This window comes from Globicephala melas, chromosome 7, assembly GCF_963455315.2.
Source record: "Globicephala melas chromosome 7, mGloMel1.2, whole genome shotgun sequence".
In the NCBI taxonomy this organism is placed as follows: Eukaryota; Metazoa; Chordata; class Mammalia; order Artiodactyla; family Delphinidae; genus Globicephala; species Globicephala melas.
The window spans coordinates 59,110,110-59,131,058 of record NC_083320.1 but is presented as its reverse complement, the minus strand read 5'-3'; the positions used below and the strand labels follow the sequence as shown (position 1 = coordinate 59,131,058).

General features: G+C 42.5%; 1 protein-coding gene across 2 annotated transcripts; it reads left to right on the top strand.

Moving 5' to 3' along the window:
* The first annotated feature begins 14 nt into the window (after positions 1–14).
* Positions 15–12,592, top strand: CDCA7 (cell division cycle associated 7). Of its 2 annotated transcripts, XM_030851827.3 has the most exons (10): positions 15–35; positions 2,769–2,894; positions 3,313–3,549; positions 6,148–6,384; positions 6,693–6,770; positions 7,801–8,007; positions 8,637–8,774; positions 9,639–9,788; positions 10,195–10,331; positions 11,282–12,592. In XM_030851827.3, exons 1-10 carry the CDS (start codon positions 15–17, stop codon positions 11,310–11,312), a joined length of 1,362 nt encoding a protein of 453 aa, XP_030707687.1. In that variant the 3' UTR covers positions 11,313–12,592. The 2 variants fall into 2 exon arrangements, with proteins under 2 accessions (XP_030707687.1, XP_069901953.1); XM_070045852.1 differs by lacking the exon at positions 3,313–3,549.
* Positions 12,593–20,949: the final 8,357 nt, after the last annotated feature.

Here is a 20,949-nt window from a genome sequence, read left to right as displayed (position 1 = left end):
CGCCAGCCGCCAGCATGGACGCTCGCCGCGTGCCGGTGAGGCTGGACGGGCGAAGGCGCGGGATGGGCGCGGTGGGTGTTGGGCACGGGCGGACCCCCTCCATCTCCGCGGCGGAGTGCCCTTATCAACTGGTGGCCGTCCTGGGCGGCGCCCGTTGAGCCAAGCCCCTGATGTTGTGCACTTGCGGGTAGTTCGGGGACTAGGGGTTGCCCCCGACGGGCGTGTGCACCCGGCGCGCGGGCGGTCCGGAGATTTGAGAGCTTTGCAGGATGGTTGGCAGCCCCGGGGAGCTCGAGGCCACGTGCGCCCGAGGTGCACGTGCGCTGGGGGCTGGCCGGGGGGGCCCATTGTGTCCGCTGTACGCAGACCTGCCCGCGGGGCGCGGAGAGGAACACCGCCCTGCAGCCTCCAGGCCCTTTCCCGCGCGCAGCCCCGCGCGTACTGGGGGTCCTTGCGCGCGCTTCCCGCCCGCTTTTGCATCAACCATGCCGGCAGGCGCTTGTAACCACTGAGGGTTTGGAGTTTAAAGGTCTTGCAAATCGGTCTCTTTAGAACTTGGGTTATGCACACTTGAGGGGGCATTTCTAGTCCCAGGCGGTGATTTAGTGCAGCGGAAGGACTTGGTCTGAACGGTTCGCCGACCGTTTGCTCATTTCCCACTCCCCTCCCCACCCCCCAACCATCCTCTCAGCAGCAGGACGTAGCCCTGATGGAACGTTACTTTCTGCTCTAACGGAAACCGGAACGGAGGGTCTGCCCCAGAAGAGGTTAGAGGGTGGGGGTTGGGTGAAAAGGAAGAGAGTGACACGCTTAAAATAAATATGGGTAAGGGGCCCACGTGGGAAGGCTGGGATTCCCTGGGGGTGGGTGGGAGAGGGCGTGTTGGGGGCGTGGTTTCAGAGACAGCTCTCCTGAATGGACCTGGGCATTGGCTTTCGGCATGAAGAAAGACGTGTAGCTGGACTTGGACTCTGACGTGCCTGGGTTCAAATTTGGGCCATCGTGGGACTTGAACAGTTCCTTTCACCTCTCTGAGCCTCAGTTTCCACCTTTGTTGCAAGGAATTAATGTGAAAGCATACTTAGTGCCTGGCACAAAAAAACACCTATTAAGTGGTGTTAGTTATTACCTATCTGCCAAGAAAGTCCATCTCAACCATGATCATTTGCCTTGCTTCTTTCTAGGTCTTTTCCTCCAGGTATACATTTGCCTGATAACTAACTCTTGGCATGTGGTGACTAGTTAAAGCTCAGCAGGAATTTCCCTGCGAGCTTCCAACAGAATGCCTCCCTTGAGGCTGTCTTGGGCGTCTGACTGCTGGCAGGTATACTGATGAGTGAATGGTGATAATTCCTGCAGTAGTGCAAGGAGCTTTGCTGTTTTAGGAGACTGCAGACTCCTTGCAACCCTGTGATCTTGAGCAATCTGTTTCACCTCCTTGGAGCCTTTAATTTGCTCATCTGGAAAATGGGGAGTTTCTGAGATCTCCTTTAATAGGTAGTACCTCTACCTATTATCACATTTGCCTGCCTTTCTAAAAGGACAAAAGACTAAAACTTCCTAAGATGATTGAATGGAGTCTTTTGAGGAGTACTGGGTGGTTGGGTCCCATGATCATGAAAATAATTTTATTTGCAAGAGAAATGCATAATGTTAAGTATAGAAGGAAGGTCAGAATGTTCTGTTCACCCGACACCTCACATCTTGGCATTATTTTTGTGGGACCCCTAGCAGAGCTTGCCTTTTCAAAAGTTTTCAGTGTAAGGAGTCACTTCTGTTGCTCCATGGCTATACTTCAGAAGAGAAAAATATAGGAACTACTAATACAGCATTTAAGAAATCTCATTAAATATTAAGAAATGGTAGAAACGGCCATCTTTTTACATGAGATTGATGCCAGTTGCATGTTCTGATGAGCAGTGCCAGGCTATTCAGTGTTCATGAATGAAGGCTGCATTTTCATATCCACAGGCCATTTGTGTCTTATGAAAGGACTTCTAAAAACTTAAGACTTGTGCAGCAAGGGGACTGCAGAAAGAGCTGAATGTCTGGCCAGCCTAATAGAGCCCTGAAGTGGAATCAGGCATTCTACCTGGGTTTGGAGGACTGTTTGACCTTTAACTTGGCTCCTGTACATTTGTTCACTGGGTTGATATATTTGATTTGTAAGGACTTGTGCTGAAATCACTCTACCCCTCCTGACTGGCACAGGCCTGTTTGAAAGCCTGCCATCTCGAAGTAGAGGTGCTGCCCAGTTTTTACAGTTTAGGAAATTAGCATCACAGTACAGAGCCCAAAGCTTACATAGAAAGATCTCATTAGCTTGATTTTGGCTGAGGGAGAGAAATCACTACCATTTTGTACTTTTGAAGTACAGTTTAATTTTTTTTTAAGGGCAGATTTTAGGAGTTTAGCTTTTTTTTTTTTTTTTTTTTTTTAGGAGTTTAGCTTTTAATGCCTTGGGAGCTCAGTATAATAATGTTAAGAGTTTGGGGCTCTTAAGGTGGGTAAAGGGGTAGCTCTACAGATATTTGAATAAATTGATAGTTGTCGTTATAATGTTCCTTCACAGGGATCTCTTTTTAGGATATTACCTGGTTTTGAAAAAATTTTTGTAGCAATTGCAAACCCGCCTTTTTCTGTGTAGGGTATAAGAAGTGGACACATCTCCTCTGTGCTGTTTGAACCTACTCAACTCAAAAATGATATCTTTCGTTAGCTTCTGCGGTAAGCAACCCATTTAATAGTGTTGGCATTTCTGTTTGCAGCAAAAGGATCGCAGAGCAAAGAAGAACTTCAAGAAATTCAGATATGTGAAGTTGATTTCCATGGAAACCTCGTCATCCTCTGATGACAGTTGTGACAGCTTTGCTTCTGATAATTTTGCAAACACAGTAAGTGCTGCCTGAGAATAAACAGAATGGAGTCTGCCGTGCTCAAAATGCCTCAAATGCTTTGTGCGTGATTAAAACTGCTTGCTTTTTGCTTACACTTCTATACAGCCGTTATGAAAATACAGTATGCACTGTAATTTCATTTCACTTTTTGCTGTGGTTCTAGGTAGTAATTGTTGGAGGTAGATTAGCTACTTATTCTATCCTTTTGAAATGTCGCCTAACCTAACATGCCTGATGATTTGCCATAACAACTCAGAAATCATTTGTAAACCTCTGAACCATTTTTCTTTGTAACAAAAGCTATTCTCTTGTAGTGCACTTGTAAATGTGATTTGCTCTCTGCACGGTTTATGGAAAATTGGTTCTTGAAAAAGGAAAAAAAATGCACAACCACATTTATTTATTTATTTTACAGAAACCTAAATTCAGGTCAGATATCAGTGAAGAACTGGCAAATGTTTTTTATGAGGACTCTGATAATGAATCTTTCTGCGGCTTTTCAGAAAGTGAGGTGCAAGATGTGTTAGACCATTGTGGATTTTTACAGAAACCAAGGCCAGATGTCACTAACGAACTGGCCAGTATTTTTCATGCCGACTCTGATGATGAATCGTTTTGCGGTTTCTCAGAGAGTGAGATACAAGATGGAATGGTGAGTTTGAGAATTTCACCAATATCAAGAAATAAGGTACCTTTAGAGGCATGACGTACTTGCCTAAAAAGTTTTTTTTTTTCCTTAAGATTTTCGTTTTAGTCATGCCAGAAGATTTTGTTGATCTTTTAAAAAGTTTTAAGAGTATTTTCTTCATGTCTTAAAGCAGTTTTTTGCTAATGTAGTTCTCCTTGTAAAGCTTGACCATTTTTGTAGTCTCTGAAAATCTTGGAAACTGGTAAGATAGAATTGGCCCGCCTGCAGATTTCTGTTGCTACAGAAATCCAGCCTAATCAGAGGAAGCACACGTGTCCTCAAGATGAGCTACATTCACAATTTAAGTTCAAGTGCCCAGCCCAGGGCCTGACATAGAGTAGGCCTTCAGTAAATGTCGGTTCCTGTAGTGGATCTGTGCCTGCATCCGGAAAGCCTGTGATAACTCCCATGCAGGAGCTTAAGTGCAGGTAATGACAATTAGGGCCCTGCCTGCTTCCACTTTGGCTCCTCTGTTGGCTTTTCCTGTGCATGCTGTCTTACCTTTAGCCTCTGTTGTCCTGCTCAGGACACTGCTGCCGCTGACGCACCTCGGTCCCACTCTCCCCGAGCATGCTGGTTACTTCTGCACACGTTTTTCTGTTAGCAAGACTTTCTCGACAGACTGTTGATTTGCAGTCAGGTGCGTGCTCTCTAGCTCATTGTGCTCTGACACGGGTCCACTGCCTGGGACCGCACTTGAGCGGCACTGACATAAGTGAGGACGCCTGACCAGCGAGTGTTTATCACTGTCTAACTTCACGATAATGTAATATTTCCTCTAAGAGGTGGTGTTGGTCTGAATCAGTATGTATTGGAGTTATTGGCAGGGGCTGATCTGCGAATCTGGATGTCACCCAACATTGTCTATAGCCTGAATCATTTCCGGGCAATGTTTCAATTCTTTGTAGATGCTATTTGTTGCGATTGATAAAATGCCAATTGATTAAAAGGCTTAAGAACTGATAAAAGTTTTGTCATTTTATATCTTTCAACCCATGCACACTAAAAATATAAGAATAGTACAAAAAGCGGTGGGGATTTTGGAATGTTAAAAAATGAGTCTTCCGTTTCTGGGACTTTATGGGTGGTATTTTTTGCCTCTCTCTTTTTTTTGTTTGTTTTCAGCCATCACCACAGTCATTTTCAGAATATTTTTGTCACCCCAAAAAGAAATGCTGTACCCATCAGCAGTCACTTTGCATCCTTTCCCAATATCCTCAGTTCCTGACAACCGTTAATCTATTTTGTCTCATAGATTTGCCTATCCTGGGCATTTCCTAGAAGTGGAACCCTACAGTATGTGGTCTTTTGTGACTGGCTTCTTTCACTTAGCATAATGTTTTCAAAGTTCTTCCATGTGTCAGTACTTCATATCTTTTTTTTTTTTTTTTACTTCATATCTTTTTATTGCTGAATAATATTCCATTGTGTGAATATACCACATTTTATTTATCCACTCATCAGTTGATGGACGTTTCGGCTGTTGGCACCTTTTGTTAGGACTGATGCTGCTCTGAACATGTGCATACAGGTTTTTGTATGGACGTACACTCTTCAGTAGGAGTAGAATTGCTGAGTCATATAGTCTGTATGGTTAACCTTTTGAGGAACCGCCAGACTGTCTTCCAAACTGGCGGCACCATTTTACAGTCCTACCAGAGTGGGTGTGTGGGTTCCAGTTTCTCCACATCCTTGCAGCACTTATTGATTTGGTTCTGCTAGTGGGTGGGAAGTGATGTCTTGTGATTCTGATTTGCATTTCCCCAGTGGCTAATTTTCATACATTTTAAATGGTGGAAACATACTACTTTTGGAATCTGAGATTTTAAGAATTTTAGGCTTCCAAAAAGTGGATAAGAGAGGGAGGTAGTCAGATCTCATAGAGACAGAAAGTAGAATGTGGTTGCCAGGGGTTGAGGGGGAGGCGAGTGGGGAGTAACTGTTTAATGAGTATGGAGTTTCAGTTTGTGAAGATGAAAAAGTTCTGGAGATGGATGGTGGTGATGGTTGCAGAACAATGAATGTATTTAATGTCATTCAACTCTACACTTAAAAATGGTTCCAGTGAAAAATTTTATGTTATGTTATATATTTTGCTAGTTTTTAAAAAAAGTAGTACAGAACATTGAGACATCTTTTAATAAAGTTTAGTATTGCCATAAGCATTGAAATAATATTTATGAGAGCACACATATTTACTCCTAGGGGAATTCTTTTCAAAATGCATAAAGATTCTATTTTTAAAGAAATGAAAAAGGGAGCTGGGATTTTCACATTAAAAAAATGGCTCGGAATCACTGGCCTAGGGACTGTGAAGGTGGCTTATAACAATGTGTCTCACGTAGGCTCCCCGAGTTAAACTACACTCAGGTTGTTGTATTTATTTGTAATTCTTGATTTTGTTACCCAGAGCTGTCAATTAAACTTGACAATTAAAGTGTTCAGTGCAAATGTATTTGCTGCAAGCTCTTTTTGTTCCAAAGGCATATTTTGTAGTCATACTGTTGCAGACTGTGCAACAATCAGCAAGTCATTAATGCCTCACTTGTTCTGATTGACTAGAGGCTGCAGGCAGACCACGCGGGCTGTCGGACCCGCAGTCAGTGCAGAAGTTCCGGACCTCTCCGGGTGGCCATGAAGTTTCCAACTCGAAATACCAGGGGAGCTGCCAACGAGAGAGCAGTGCCCTCCGAACCCTCAGAGAATTCTGTGACCGATTGCAATTCTGATTCAGAAGATGAAAGTGGCATGAATTTTTTGGAGAAAAGGGCTTTAAATATACAGCAAAACAAAGCAATGGTAGGTATCTGACTTTGAATGTATTAGAACTCACCCTTCCTTCCCAGCTTTTCTCTAAGCCACTTGTTGCTTATATCTTTGTCATAAGAATTATTTTCCATGTAGCTCTGAAATTTTCATAACATATGTTTTAAACTGTGTTTCTTTTCCTAAACTTAACTTTTCTTTTTTTAATCTATTAAAGTCTTGGTAGATGTATAGGGGAAATCAGAAACTCTTTGAAACGTGCTACTGTGATTTCCAGAATTTACTTGTTTTCAGTAGTTATTCTAAACCAATAACTTCTGTTTACTGTCCTCCCTTTTTAGCTTGCAAAACTAATGTCAGAATTAGAAAGCTTTCCTGGCTCCTTCCCTGGAAGTCGTTCCCTGCCAGGCTCCAGTTCAGTAAGTACAAATCCTTGTTTGTATGGTACTGTTTTGGGGAGGTCTGATTTTAAATGGGCAGGTCTGATTTTAAAGTCCAATTTCGTTATTTCATGTGGTCTTGTAGACAGACTTAGAGGTGATAGAGGAAAGCTTCTGACAGATCTCTGGGACCTCTTCCTTGCACCCTGGGCCAGGGGTGCCCCTGTCCCCTGATGCCGAGCTCCTGTGGGGCTCAAACCCCAAGCCCCTCCGTTTTCCTTGGCCACCCACGTGGCACGTGGGGTCCTAGTTCCTGGACCAGAGATCGAACCCGCGCCCCCTGCAGTGGAAGCACGGAGTCTCCACCACTGGACCTCCAGGGAAGTTCCTCAAACCTCTTTTGATTGGTTGTTTCTTTTCCTCCCACCCAAGTAAACCTAAGACCCTCAGGGGTAGGAAATAAAGATCGAAAATGGTTTTTTCTGTATCCCCAGCATTGGCAGATTCCTCCTACATGGTAATGGATGTTTTTAAAATCTGAGAATGAAAAAAAAGAAAGCAAAAACAATTTGTTAACCAAGTCATGGCCTAATGTATGTGATTATATCCTGAGGAAACTAAGCTGGTGCAACTCAGGGGAATCTGGTGTGTCTGGTGTGGTACAAAAGGAAAGATTTCCTTTTCTGCCTCTCCGTGAGCAGGAATAGAACAAGGAAAAGCATACATACATTTCTCTCTTGGGCAGTATAGGAACAGTGAATATGTTTCAGGGCTCAAGAGATGTTGTAGAAAAGGGTTTTTTTTTGGAGAACGAGATTCTTTCTTACATCTTTAGTGAGTAAAGCATAAATAGATCATCCCTCAGTTTGAGAGAAACCAGGTTTGGTGTTAACAAAAGCCAAATTACAATGGCTGTATCATTTCTGGGCTCATTTTCCATGCATTACAGAGAGGCTGAAGGAAATCGGGAAGTGGAGTACTCCTTTTACTTAAAGGACAACCTGGTTCAGGAGAAGGTGCCACTTCTCATTCTGGAATAAACGGGTCCAATCCTCTGTGTTTTGTTCAGCGTCCAAAGACACCCCGAAGGCGCACATTCCCAGGTGTCTCCTGCAGGAGAAACCCTGAGCGGAGAGCTCGTCCTCTCACCAGGTCGAGGTCTCGGGTCCTTGGGTCGCACAGTGCCCCGCCCACGGAGGATGAGGAGGAGGACGAGGAGGAAGAGGATAAGTACATGTTGGTGAGAAAGAGGAAGCCCGTGGCCGGCTACGTGAACGTGAGTTCTCCGCTTTTATGCTTTCTCTTCTGTTTGTCATGCTCTGTGGGCCCAGGGTCATGGACACAGCACGGGAGCACACACCCCCTCAACACCAATGATCCGTATGAAATATTCTTCTCAAACACTCCAGAACGGTTAAAGTCACATCAGCTTTTTTTTTTTTTTTTTTTTTTTTTTTGCGGTACGGGAGCCTCTCACTGTTGTGGCCTCTCCCGTTGCGGAGCACAGGCTCCAGATGCGCAGGCTCAGCGGCCATGGCTCACGGGCCCAGCTGCTCCGCGGCATGTGGGATCTTCCCGGACTGGGGCACGAACCCGTGTCCCCTGCATCGGCAGGCGGACTCTCAACCACTGCGCCACCAGGGAAGCCCCATATCAGCTTATTTTGATGGTTCTTGCTAGCAGGCAAGAGGATCAAAATTATCTTGGGCTTTTCTTAATCGTAGGAGTCATTTCCATGATGTTGTCCCATGATCCTTAGTAAACTTAGGATTCTCCCCTTCTCCGTAAGCTCTAAGAATGATTTCCAGGTTGAATTCTCTGAAGAAATGACAAAGCGAGTATCTTGAGATTCAGAGCTGGCAAGAGCCAGGAAGGCCACTCTGTTCCATGTTTCTCATTATGCAGGAAGATGACATGCCCCGAAGTCGTCGCCCCGGATCCATGGCCCTTCCCCATATAATTCGCCCAGTGGACGAAATCACGGAGGAAGAATTGGACAACATCTGCAGCAACTCTCGAGAGAAGATCTATAACCGTTCATTGGTCAGAGCCTCTAAATGATGTCTGGAAATGTACACGTCTGTGAGAGAGACATTTTGCTAATGTTCTAACAGTCTTAGCATATGGGATGTGTGCCTGTGTGTTTTTTTCATGTAAGAACAGAGAGTTTTGTAGCATCCTTGGGATTTAGCTTTCTTAGTAAGTTTGCAGTAGTAGTAGTTGCTTAGTAAGTCTTTAGTAGCATAAAATCTTTTCTCTTAATTTAGAAATTGATTCATTCAACCTAAGTATCTGTTAACGTGTGTCTACATAGATAGGTGTTGGGGATATGGTTGTGTGGTAAAGATAAACAGATCTTTTTTTTTTTTGCGGTACGCAGGCTGCGGCCTCTCCCATTGCGGAGCACAGGCTCAGTGGCCATGGCTCACGGGCCCAGCCGCTCTGCGGCATGTGGGATCCTCCCGGACCAGGGCACGAACCTGTGTCCCCTGCATCGGCAGGCGGACTCTCAACCACTGCGCCGCCACCAGGGAAGCCCAAACAGATCTTTTCTTGTTGTAGTTTTGATAACATAAGGTATTGCGTCTGCCAGTTGAATGAAATCACCATGCTTGAGATACTTTTCATGTCCTTTTGTATACATGTGTGTATAGATGTGAACTAGGATTCAAAGAGAAAATATGAGACTTTACCAACAAAGAAGGACATTCTTTTTTTTCTCTTTAAATTTTTTTTTGTAGTCAAATTCCTCCTTTTTTTGGCTGTGCGGCTTGCCCTCCGCAGTGAAAGCGTGGAGTCCTAACAACTGGACCGCCAGGGAATTCCCAAAGAAGGACATTCTTTAAGTATTTTGTCTACAGAAAGCAGTGTTTTTGTTTTTGGTTCTTATTTGCTTATTATTTGCAGGGAACGACTTGTCATCAGTGCCGCCAGAAAACTATGGATACCAAGACAAACTGCAGAAACCCAGAGTGCTGGGGCGTTCGAGGCCAGTTCTGCGGGCCCTGCCTTCGAAACCGTTACGGTGAAGAAGTCAGGGATGCTCTGCTAGACCCAGTACGTGCCTCGAAGGGGTGGTCCTGGGGGCTCGAGAGTCTGCCGTGAGCTGATAGGGCCAGAGAGAGATTGAGCCCTTAGTGTCGTGGGACATTCATTTCGGGGAAGACAGATGCATTCAGAGTGTTGGTGGATAGTGGTGAGCCCTTCTGGAGTGCTCCCGACCCGGCCATTCGGGGAAGTCCGTTCCCCACTTAGCCCTGCTAGTGGCTGTGGAACTTTTTCCGTGGGATTTCCTAAGGGAACGTGATGCATGACTAACTGATGTTAACCATGTTACGAGGTTTTTAATAATTAAAAAGATCTGAATGCAATTGATCAGGCCCATCTTAAAGGTTAAACAGGAGTAAATAAGTAAGCAGTGGCGTGAGGTTTAACTTAATGGTGCCTTTTCATGCTTATTCAGAGCTGGCACTGCCCACCGTGTCGCGGGATCTGCAACTGCAGCTTCTGTCGGCAGAGAGACGGGCGGTGTGCAACTGGGGTGCTCGTGTACTTAGCCAAGTACCACGGCTTCGGGAACGTGCATGCTTACTTGAAAAGGTAGGGCTGATTTTTCCCTCTTCCACACCCAAATCTGACATTCATTTTTGTATCTTAATAAAACGGTCGAAGTCAGAAGAGTGGTCTTATGGAGGGCAGGAGGGTGCAGGTATTAACTAGAAAGGGGCACATGGGGAGTCGGGGAGGGTTGGAAACATTTTATATCTTCATCTGGGTGGTGGTGACCCTCGTGGGCATGCGTGTGTAAAATTCAAGCTGTACACTTAAGATGTGTTATAACTTGATAGAAACGTTTAAAAGAGTGAATTAGGCTCTCAGAAGATTATTATTTTTTTAACTTTTTAAAAATTGAAGTATAGTTGATTTACAATGTTGTGTTTCAGGTATACAGCAAAGTAATTCAGTTATACATATATATATATATTTTTTTCATATTCTTTTCCATTATGGTTTCTTACAAGATACTGAGTTTAGTTCCCTGTGCTATACAGTAGGACCTTGTTGGTTATCTATTTTATATATAGTAGTTTGTATCTGTTAATCCCAGACTTCTGATTTTATCATCCCCTCAACTCCCTTCCCCTTTGGTAACCATAAGTTTGTTTTCTATGTCTGTCAGTCTGTTTTTGTTTTGTAAATAAGTTTTCATTTGTATCATATTTTAGATTCTGCATATAAGTGATATCATATGGTATTTGTCTTTCTCTCTCTTATTTCACTTAGTATGATAATCTCCAGGTCCATCCCTGTTGGTGCAAATGGCATTAATTCATTCTTTTTAATGGCTGAGTGATATTCCATTGTATATATGTACCGCATCTTCTTTATCCATTCCTCTGTCGATGGACACTTAAGTTGCTTCTATGTCTTGGCTGTTGTAAATAGTGCTCCTATCAACATTGGGGTGCGTGTGTCTCTTGGAATTAGTTTTCAGAAGAGAATTGTTAGGCCGAAAACCATATCCTGACATGTTCCCTCTTCTCTTTCAGTCTAAAACAGGAGTTTGAAATGCAAGCATAATAATTGGAAGATCCACTACCTGCCTTCCACTTCACAAATCTTCCTTGTTTTAAAGTTTTCAATTTTGTCATGTGATTGAAACCCGAGTTTAAGAATTCTGATGATCAGTCTGTCTTATAGGCAAATCAGGTTAACCTCATTAGACATGCACGCGTGTCTGGGCATCACAGGGGTGTAGTGCCAGCTGTACCCTGCCCTCCTGCAGTTTCTCCTTTGCATTTCCCCCCACCCCTCATCCCATGCCATCCCCCTCTTATCTCCAGTGGTTCTCTTCCACCATTTAGTTTCAGAATCCTTTTTAAATGACAATTTTATGAAAGCATGTTTGATTTAATTGGTGTTGAAATAGCCCTGGAATCCACCCATAAAACCAAGCACTTAGAAACGCAGTACTAGTGTTAACTAACTACATCTCTTGATTTCCAGAGACTAGCCCTCTAACTTGCTTACGTGAAAACACTGGGTCTGATTTAGTGTTCGCTGACATTTTTAACAGAATCAAGGCACAAAAGTCTTAAAACCATGTGGAAAAATTAGGTGATTGTTGGCAAGTGGAATATATGACTGTGGAGGCCTCTCAGGAGAATATTCCATGTATTGTGCTTATTATTCAAGTTGTCACAGTTGAGGCTTAGTTGCTGCTGATTTCTTCCACCAAGTGCATCTGGCCCACACGGTCACGACCCAAAGGTTCTCGGGCAGTGCTATGCTTGAAATCATTGTAGAAAAGCCATCCTGGGGAATTGGGACGGGGAGCCTTCAGGAGTAGGCTGATTTGAATTCATGGAATAAAACTTCAGGATGAGTGTAGTTTGCCAAGTTGATTTCAGTTTATAACGTAAGGTATTTCAAATAAATTCTTGCTTATGTTGCGTGGAAAATTGATACTTACACTCAGCTACAGTTCTTTGCAGTTTTTACTTTCTTGAAGAAATTATAAACCAGGCACAGGGTTCGCATTCAGGTTTGAAGCACTTTTATAACACTGAGAAGTGCCTTTTTGGAGAAGGGTGACTTTCAACAGTTTGCTAACTTGACATCTCTGCCAGTTTAGTTTCTGGGCAGAGTCCGTGTGTCGTCTCTCCCTCTGCCTGTTTCGGCATGAATCAGATCGTTTGCTAGAGGTAGAATCTAAGTGTGTGTATGTTCATTTTGCTTTGCGTCTGCAGCCCGTAGCTGTGCCTGTGCAGTGTTTGGTGCATAATTGGACCTTGAATCAATAAATGTAAATAGAGCATTTGATCTGTTATGCTTTTATACAAAGTTTTTTATTTTAATAATAAAACATTTTGTTCTAGCTTGTCTGCTTTTTTAAAAATCTTTGATGCTCAATCTTACCGCACTGAGTCCTAATTTTTTCCTCCTATTTAAACAAAAGACCATGTCTGCCTTTTCGAGAGCCCCCTCCCCCTTCCCCCCCACCTGCACACACACACTTTGGCTTAAGTTTCTGACAGTCAAGGGCCAGCTCTTTTGAACAGGGCCTGGCTTGGTGATAATGCCTGATAGCTGTGAATCAGAATCAGCTAAGACGGCTACATCACCAGATAGAAAATACGGGCCCCTGAAGTTTTACAATGTTGTTTTCTTTTCTTTGACCATTTGCCAACCCAAGAACCAACAGTGATTTCACAATACCTGGCTTGCTTTTATCAACCGTTCGGATATTTATTGCAGGTACGCTGTGCCTTGAGACCTATTCCAGAACTGAGAGAATCAAAAGACAAAAAAAGCATGGTTCAAAAGTTCTCGTACCCGATTCTTTAGACCAGGGTTGGCAAGCTACGTCCTGGGGACCAGATTCTGCTGCAGCCTGTATTCATATGACACATGAACTAAGTATGGTCTTTTACATTTTTAGAGAGTTTTTAAAAAAAGAAAGCATGTGACATAGTGGCCCACAAAGCCTGAAATGCTTTATGGTAAGTTTGCTGAGTCTTGCTCTAGACTTATCTGAGAAACCACGTTTACACCACATACATCTGGGGAGAAGACCAAAGTAAATGAAGTTACACAACTGTAACTGTATACTATACAAGCCCCAAAGAAATTGACATTTCTTTTCATAAACTCTTAGTATCTTAAGAAGCCCAATTATAACCCAACCCTTTTAGGGATGCAATAGGGAGGCTTCTATTTTTGGAGTTAATCAAAATTGGTCGTCGTTTGGAACGTTTTTGGTGTTACCATGTTTTAAAATTATGAAGTGGCACTTATGTGGTTTTCATTAAAAATATTGCTAGCAACAGTAGATGCTGAAGCCTTATACCCTGAAAGGATTTACAATCTAGTGGAAGAAGTAAGACAAAAATCTAAAAGTAACGTGCTGTAGGAATGAAGAGAGGAAAAGCAATTGGCGTTTTCTCACTAGCAGGCGTTTTACAGCGTTGATGGGCAGGTCTGCTGCTCTGTCTCAGCCTTGTCTGTGGGAACCTCTGCTTTCTCCCATGCACCCCACTGTAAAGCTCCACACACGGTCCTTAGAGTTGAGAGAACTCCAGTTTGGACAATTAGATGAAAAAGTAGTATGAGGGTATTCATGCTTCAGGAATTGCCTTTGTATTTCTCCATCCTGGGTTCCCAGAGGTAGAGATGGTATCCAGCTTTATCTTCACCTACTAAGAGGTTGAGAAAGGAAATAGCAACTATAATAGACTTTAGCAGTTTCATAGGAGGGGCAAAGGCAGTAGTTAGAAGGTGGTGCAGGACGGGGTTATTTGTGTTTTATTTTGCTTTCAGAAAAGAAGTGAGAGGAAGCTCCTGATGGCTCAAGGTCGGGTAGACAATTGAGTTATTTGCATGCCAGGGGAATAGATTACGGGTTCAGGGATTTAGAGCATGGCTGCAGAGGATTAGGTTCTGTCAAGAAAGTGATAGCAAGTCCTGAGGGGAATGAAAGGTGAGCATACGTGACTTTTGTGTTAATGTTAACTGCACATTTGTGGGGTAGTAGCTCAAGGGTGAACTAAATCCAGAGAAGTTGAGAAAAGTGCCCAGTGCCACGTAGCTAAAGTGGCTGAGCTTGACTAGAGTATTCCGGGGAGAAGCCTTTTTTTTTGGTAACTAAGCAGAACTCGGGCAGCCTTAGGAGTCAGAAGCAGAGGAAAGGGCTGTGGATCAGGTTGTGGCAGTGAGAACAAGGGCGTCTTGGGTGCTGGGGCAGTCCTGGCCGAGGTGGCTTATGTGGAAACCCTGTTGGTGGGGAGACAGGAGGGCTGGGAGGGGCTGAGGGCTTCTGTGGTCAGGAGGGGTTGGGGGGTAGGATTCCGTAGGCCCCCCTCATCCCTGGGGGATATGTTCCAAGACCCCCAGTGGATGCCCGAAACCACAGATAGTACCAAACCCTATATATACTATACTTTTTCCTATAATACATACCTATGATAAAGTTTAATTTATAAATTAGGCATAGTTAGAGATGAACAACAACACCTAATAATACAATAGAACAAAGGTGTAATAAAAGGTGAATGTGCACACTCACTCTTTTATAATGTTGTAATGTACTCACCCTTCTGATGGCCATGTGAGAGGATGAAATGCCCTATGTGATGAGATGAAGTGAGGTGAATGGCAGTGGGCATTGAGACGGAGCATTAGGCTACTGTTGATCATCTCCTTCCCGTGACCCTGGATGTCAGGAGCAGACGATATGGATGGCTGGGGATCTTCCAGTGGGACGGAGCAGGGCAGCACGAGACTTGAGACTTCATTGTGCTACTCTGAATGGCACACAATTTAAAGCTTCTGAATTGTTTGTTTCTGGAATTTTCCATTTAGTGTTTTTGGACCAAGGTTGACCTTGGGTAACTGAATCCGAGGAAAGCAAGACTGCGGATAAACAGGGTCTGCTTACTGTGGTAGGTATTGGCTCATCCAGCATAGATGTTAGAAACTCGTGAGGCTCTTAACTGCAGGGCATTAAAGTCCTGTGGTTAGAAGACTCCTTAGTTAACTACAAGGTTGAGGAAGGAGAAGAGGGTGAGAACTTCCAAAGGAGGCATTGCTATGAGATAGTGGAGGATGGACTAAACTTGGAATGGCGGGAGGGAGCTGGGGATCTTTGCTTTCGAATGTATAAGGTATGGACTCAGCTGTAGAGAAATTAGTGTGCTCCAGGTAGAGACCTTTATTCATAATAGCCAGGTGATGAAAGACTTGTTTGAGGCAAAAAGCGAGAAACAAAGGAGGCATCACTTAAGGTTAAAAGTCACTAACGTATTTTTTTTTTTGACCTTCCGTGCATTTTGTTTTATATGGTAGCATTTGTATTCTATATACAAATTCTATAGCATTAAGAATGTCAAAACATTTAAAATGGCCATATAATAGTATTTGTTTATATGAATGGTCCATATTTTACTAAAACAATTCCCAAAATTGGGGTATCTTGGTGGTTAACAATCTTTTGATATTGCGAGTAATGCTATTGTTAGTATCGTTATGCCCAAATCTTTGGTTAAAATAGATTTCTAGAAAGTGTGGTAACTCTTAGTTGCAAGGATGAAGAAAGGTAGGAGGCTGAGAATTTTGGAGAGTGTGGGGCTGGTCTGTAGCCCTAGACTGTAGCACAGAGTTCTAGGTGAACCTGGGTATAGCCCAAGGGTGGGGAGAGAGGAGGAAAGCTACTTGGCTAGACACCAAAATGGGAGGCATGGCTCATTGTAGGTCAACTCAACCTGTAGGATTGCAAATGTGCGTAGCCTGCCAAATAGGAAACTTTTTTTTTTTTTTAACGTAATCCTGTGCCTTGAAGGTTTGTTGGGAGTGTTTATTGTCAGATGCAAGTACCTGCTGATAACACATGATTGCAGCAATGCTCAATCCAACATTATATTGATAAATATTTGCCACAGGAGGGACTCTAGAGTTAGTTGAGCCACCTCCTGGGTACAAGACACAGTGCTCAGTACAGTATGTACGGTAGCTTTTCATAGCAGGTATTTTCTTTTTATTTTAACTTTTTTTTTTTTGCGGTACGCGGGCCTCTCACCGTTGTGGCCTCTCTCGCTGCGGAGCACAGGCTCCGGACACGCAGGCTCAGCGGCCATGGCTCACGGGCCCAGCTGCTCCGCGGCATGTGGGATCTTCCCGGACCGGGGCACGAACCCGTGTGCCCTGCATCGGCAGGCGGACTCTCAACCACTGCGCCACCAGGGAAGCCCCACAGCAGGTATTTTAGAGATGAGGAGACTCAGCGAGGTTAAGTAACTTATGAAAACTCAAGAGCCCATGCCTGCTTTTCTAGCCAGAGAAGAGAGATATTAGAACCAAACACTGTTCTGAGGACTTCTGATAGACCAGGCTACATACTCGATAGGGCTACATATCTTGATCATAACATATAATACCAGCCACCCATAGTTACGTGTTTATTTCACTTTCTCCCCTCATTAAGGCTGTGAAGTCATTGAGAGCAAGACCATCTTTGATCCGAATACCCTTATCATGTACTAGGTACTCAACAAATGTTTACTAAGGAAGTGCCTTGTTGGTCTAGTGGTTAGGATTCCAGGCTTTCACTGCCATGGCCCAGGTTCAATCCCTGGTCAGGGAACTGAGATTCCGTAAGCCACGTGGCAAAGAGAAAAAAAAGTTCACTAAATATTTATCAAAAGATAAGTTGAGGGTTCTGGGCAGGAAAGTTCCTGAGATGTGGGTGGAGAGAACTAAAGTCATGGTGGAGGAGAAATAATGGATAGATCCCAACATTGAAGAGTTGGTTAATCCCAGCATTAACCCCTATGAGGTGTAACCTTTCTTTGTGATACAATGCTTAGCTTTCTATGAAGCTGCAATGGTCAATTCATTAAGAATCATGTATTTCTAGTAATGTATTTTTTATGGGAAAAATACATTTTACTTCATTATACTAACTTTAAAGAATATCTCTATTCTACTGAGTAAAGAATTTGTATTATTGAGCTATAAATGAACTACAAAAAGGTAATTTTAGATACAGTAGCTCGAAGTGTTCTCCATTTGTTGGGGGAAAACTTTTGGTGGCAAAAATTGTGTGCATAGAATTTAAACTTTTTTTAAAGAGAAGAGACCCTCCCCCACTGTGTGTGCCCATCACTAACTTCAGCAGTGATCAAAGCATGGTCCATCCTCTTTCATCTATACTCTTTTACTATCCCCAGTCCACTGAATTATTTTGAAGAAAAGCCCAGACATTACATTCATACACACTTCAGTACTTCTAAAAGATAATGACTCTTTTTTTAGAACCATAATAAAATATCATTATTATACCTACATAAAGTTAGCAAGAGTTCCTTAATGTCAAATATCCAATCAGTGTTCAAATTTTCACTATCCTACCCCTCACCTTCCATTTATACAATTGGTTTATTTGAATTCAGGACTCGACTCTTATTCATTTATATATTTAATGTCTCTTTTAATTATTAGGGTCCCCTCCCTTTATTCCCCTTGCTGTTTATTTGTTGAAAAAAGTCATCTTTCCTAAAGAGTTTCCCACATTTTACTAATTGCAACCCCATGGTGTCATTTAATATGTTCCTCTGTCTTTTCTGTTATCTAGAAGCTTGGTGTGATTCAGATGCAACAGCAGTACTTTATATTGTGTACTGACATCAGCAGACTCTTACTATCCTGTTCTCTCCCTTTTTGTACTGTTAGTGGCCACTGATAAACATTTTCTGTAAATTCTCTCTTTCTTCATTAATCAACCGGAAACTTCCCCTCAAGTATCTAATTACACAAGGTAGAGTTTTTATTACATAAAAGGTGTATTAAGGACTTGATTATTTTTGTTAACCAGTCTTCAGAATCAAGAATTAGTTCTCTAGTATCTTCTAATGGTGCCAACCAAGGGTTTTTGTTTATTTGTTTAAGTATCACATGAACTCTTGGATTTTTCAAGTGGTTGATGTGATTCAGTCCATAGCAGATATTATTCGTATTGATGCCCAATTTTGGCCCATTGGGAGATTTGTCATAGGCTCCTGCATCCTTCTGATATGACCCCGGTGGTCTTTGATAGTTTCCTTTGTTTTCTGGTAAGACAAAATGTTCCAGGCTTATCTTACACATTTTCTGCCCCAAACCTAGAATCAACCATTCCTTCAAAGTATTTTGTTTTCAAAACACATTTCTTTCATATCTATCTATGTATTACATATACACACAACTTATGTAAATGTGCTCCTATATAAGCAATTATATATAAATATATTAGTAACATCACTATATATAAACATATATATGGTTTATGTATTATTATTTCAGAATAATAGTACCAATATTTTACTTATATATTAACATTATTACTGAAAAACAGTTGAAGGTAATTTTCTGTTTTCGTCCTTGGTGTCAGTCCTTTGGTACATATTACTGTTTTTTTTTTGCGGTTCATGGGCCTCTCACTGTTTTGACCTCTCCTGTTGCCGAGCACAGGCTCCGGACTCTTAGGCTCAGCGGCCATGGCTCACGGGCCCAGCTGCTCTGCGGCATGCGGGATCTTCCCGGACCGGGGCACGAACCCGTGTCCCCTGCATCGGCAGGCAGACTCTCAACCACTGCGCCACCAGGGAAGCCCGTATATTACTGTTTTTAAAGTCATTTTAAACTCTTTTGTTCTTAAATGGATTTATTTTTGGCTGCATTGGGTGTTCGTTGCTGCGGTGCGGGCTTTCTCTAGTTGTGGCGAGCGGGGGCTACTCTTCGTTGCGGTGTGCGGGCTTCTCCTTGCAGTGGCTTCTCGTGTTGCAGAGCACGTGCTCTAGGCGCGCGGGCTCAGTAGTTGTGGCACATGGGCTTAGTTGCTCCGCAGCATGTGGGATCTTCCCGGACCAGGGCTCGAACCCGTGTGCCCTGCACTGTCAGGTGGATTCTTAACCACTGTGCCACCAGGGAAGCCCTGAAACTCTTAGGGCTCGAACCCGTGTGCCCTGCATTGTCAGGCGGATTCTCAACCACTGTGCCACCAGGGAAGCCCGTAAACTCTTAATGTGGTTAAGCCACCAACTTGATACATTGTTAGGTTTACTTGTGTTACTTTGCTTTTGCTTTTAAAGACTGCTCTTCAAAAAATTAGGATTTAATTTTGTCTTGTAATGATGTAAAACAGTTACATGTTTCCAAAGTCAAGCTCAGAAAATAAGGTGTTTTTAGTGAAGTCTAAATTTTATTCCTATCCTTCCACCCTGATCCTTCTCTCCCTCTCTAGGTTAATATCTTAAAATTTTTTATGACTTATACTCTGATTTTCAGAACTATAAGCAAATACGTATATATATATGTACCCTCCTTTTGCCTTCTCAGATAAATGATAGTATCCTACTCACTACATACTTTTCTTTATCTTGCCTTTTTTACTTAATTACATATGGGAGAGAGTCATGATTAATTTTATTATACAAAGAATTCTGAACTATACTCACGTGTATGAACATGGAACTAAGCCTTGAGGTTTCAGAGAAAAAGATATTGTAGAGAGTGGTTTTCTCCCCTACTCAAACACTGAAGGACAGACTCTTCTGTGAGCTCGTGCTAAGATAGTCAAATTCTCTCTTCTCACATGCTTAGTAGGCAAGCCATATCAGTAGGAACCAGTATTTCAGTTTAATTTTAATTTTTAAAATTTTTAATTTTTTAAATTTTAATTTAATTACACACTTTTTAATAGACTGGTCCTCAAGTTTGTCTTCTAAATTGTATAGCTGTAAATGTTTCTCACTTGTTGAAGACCCTCCAGTATGTCCTTTAGAAAAGTAATACTGACCACTGGAGCTTGCCTGAATTTCCAAGACATGACCATTTTGAGTAACCTAGTGCTTGAGGAGAAAAATATGAAAATAAAATTCCTTCATGCAAATGCTCCCTGCAACTCTCATTGCCAGTCAGATTTCTGTAAATCATGATAAACAGATGCCACCAAACTAAATGACTAAGTAAAATTATGAAGATAGATTCTATTTATCTTACTTTTCAGTGTTGGGGAGGGAGAAAAGGATGATTAGGGCAGACACCAAGAACTCTATTAATTGATTTCAGCAGAGTGAGATGTGGGATTCTTAAGCACTGGAGAGAGCTGGCCCTGGTAAGAGAGAGGTTTGTTGGCAACTTGGTTTGCTTTACCAGAAAACTGGGTTTTGGAAACAACCTAATATCAAGCTCATTGGCTTTTTGCCTCGTGTTTAGCTTTTTGTCACTTTTATTCTTAACTTTAAAAAAAGATTGAAGTAAAATTCACATAACATAAAATTTACCATTTTAACTATTTTAAAGTGTACAATTCTGTGGCTTCCAGTACATTCACAATGTTGTGCAACCATTGCCACTATGTAACTCCAGAACATTTTCATCACTCCCCCAAAGAAACCAGTCACTCCCCTTTTTCCCTCTCCTCAGTCCGTAAGAACCCATCTGCTTTTCTGTCTCATGGATATGCCTATTTTGGACGTTTGGGAACATACAATATGTGGCTTTTTGTGTCTGATTTCTTTCACTTAGCATGTTTTCAAGGTTCAACCTTATAGTAGTTCTCAGGACTTTATTCCTTCTTGTGACCTAATTATATTCCATTTTATAGATATACCACAATTTTTCCATCAGTTGATGGATATTTTGTTTGTGTTCACTTTTGGCTGTTGTGAATAGTACTTCTATG

Coding starts and splice junctions, on each gene's coding strand:
- CDCA7 (XM_030851827.3), top strand. CDS start 15: ATGGACGCTCGCCGCGTGCCG. Junction 6,385..6,692: donor TACAGCAAAACAAAGCAATG/GTAGGTATCTGA, acceptor CTCCCTTTTTAG/CTTGCAAAACTAATGTCAGA. Junction 8,008..8,636: donor CCGTGGCCGGCTACGTGAAC/GTGAGTTCTCCG, acceptor CTCATTATGCAG/GAAGATGACATGCCCCGAAG.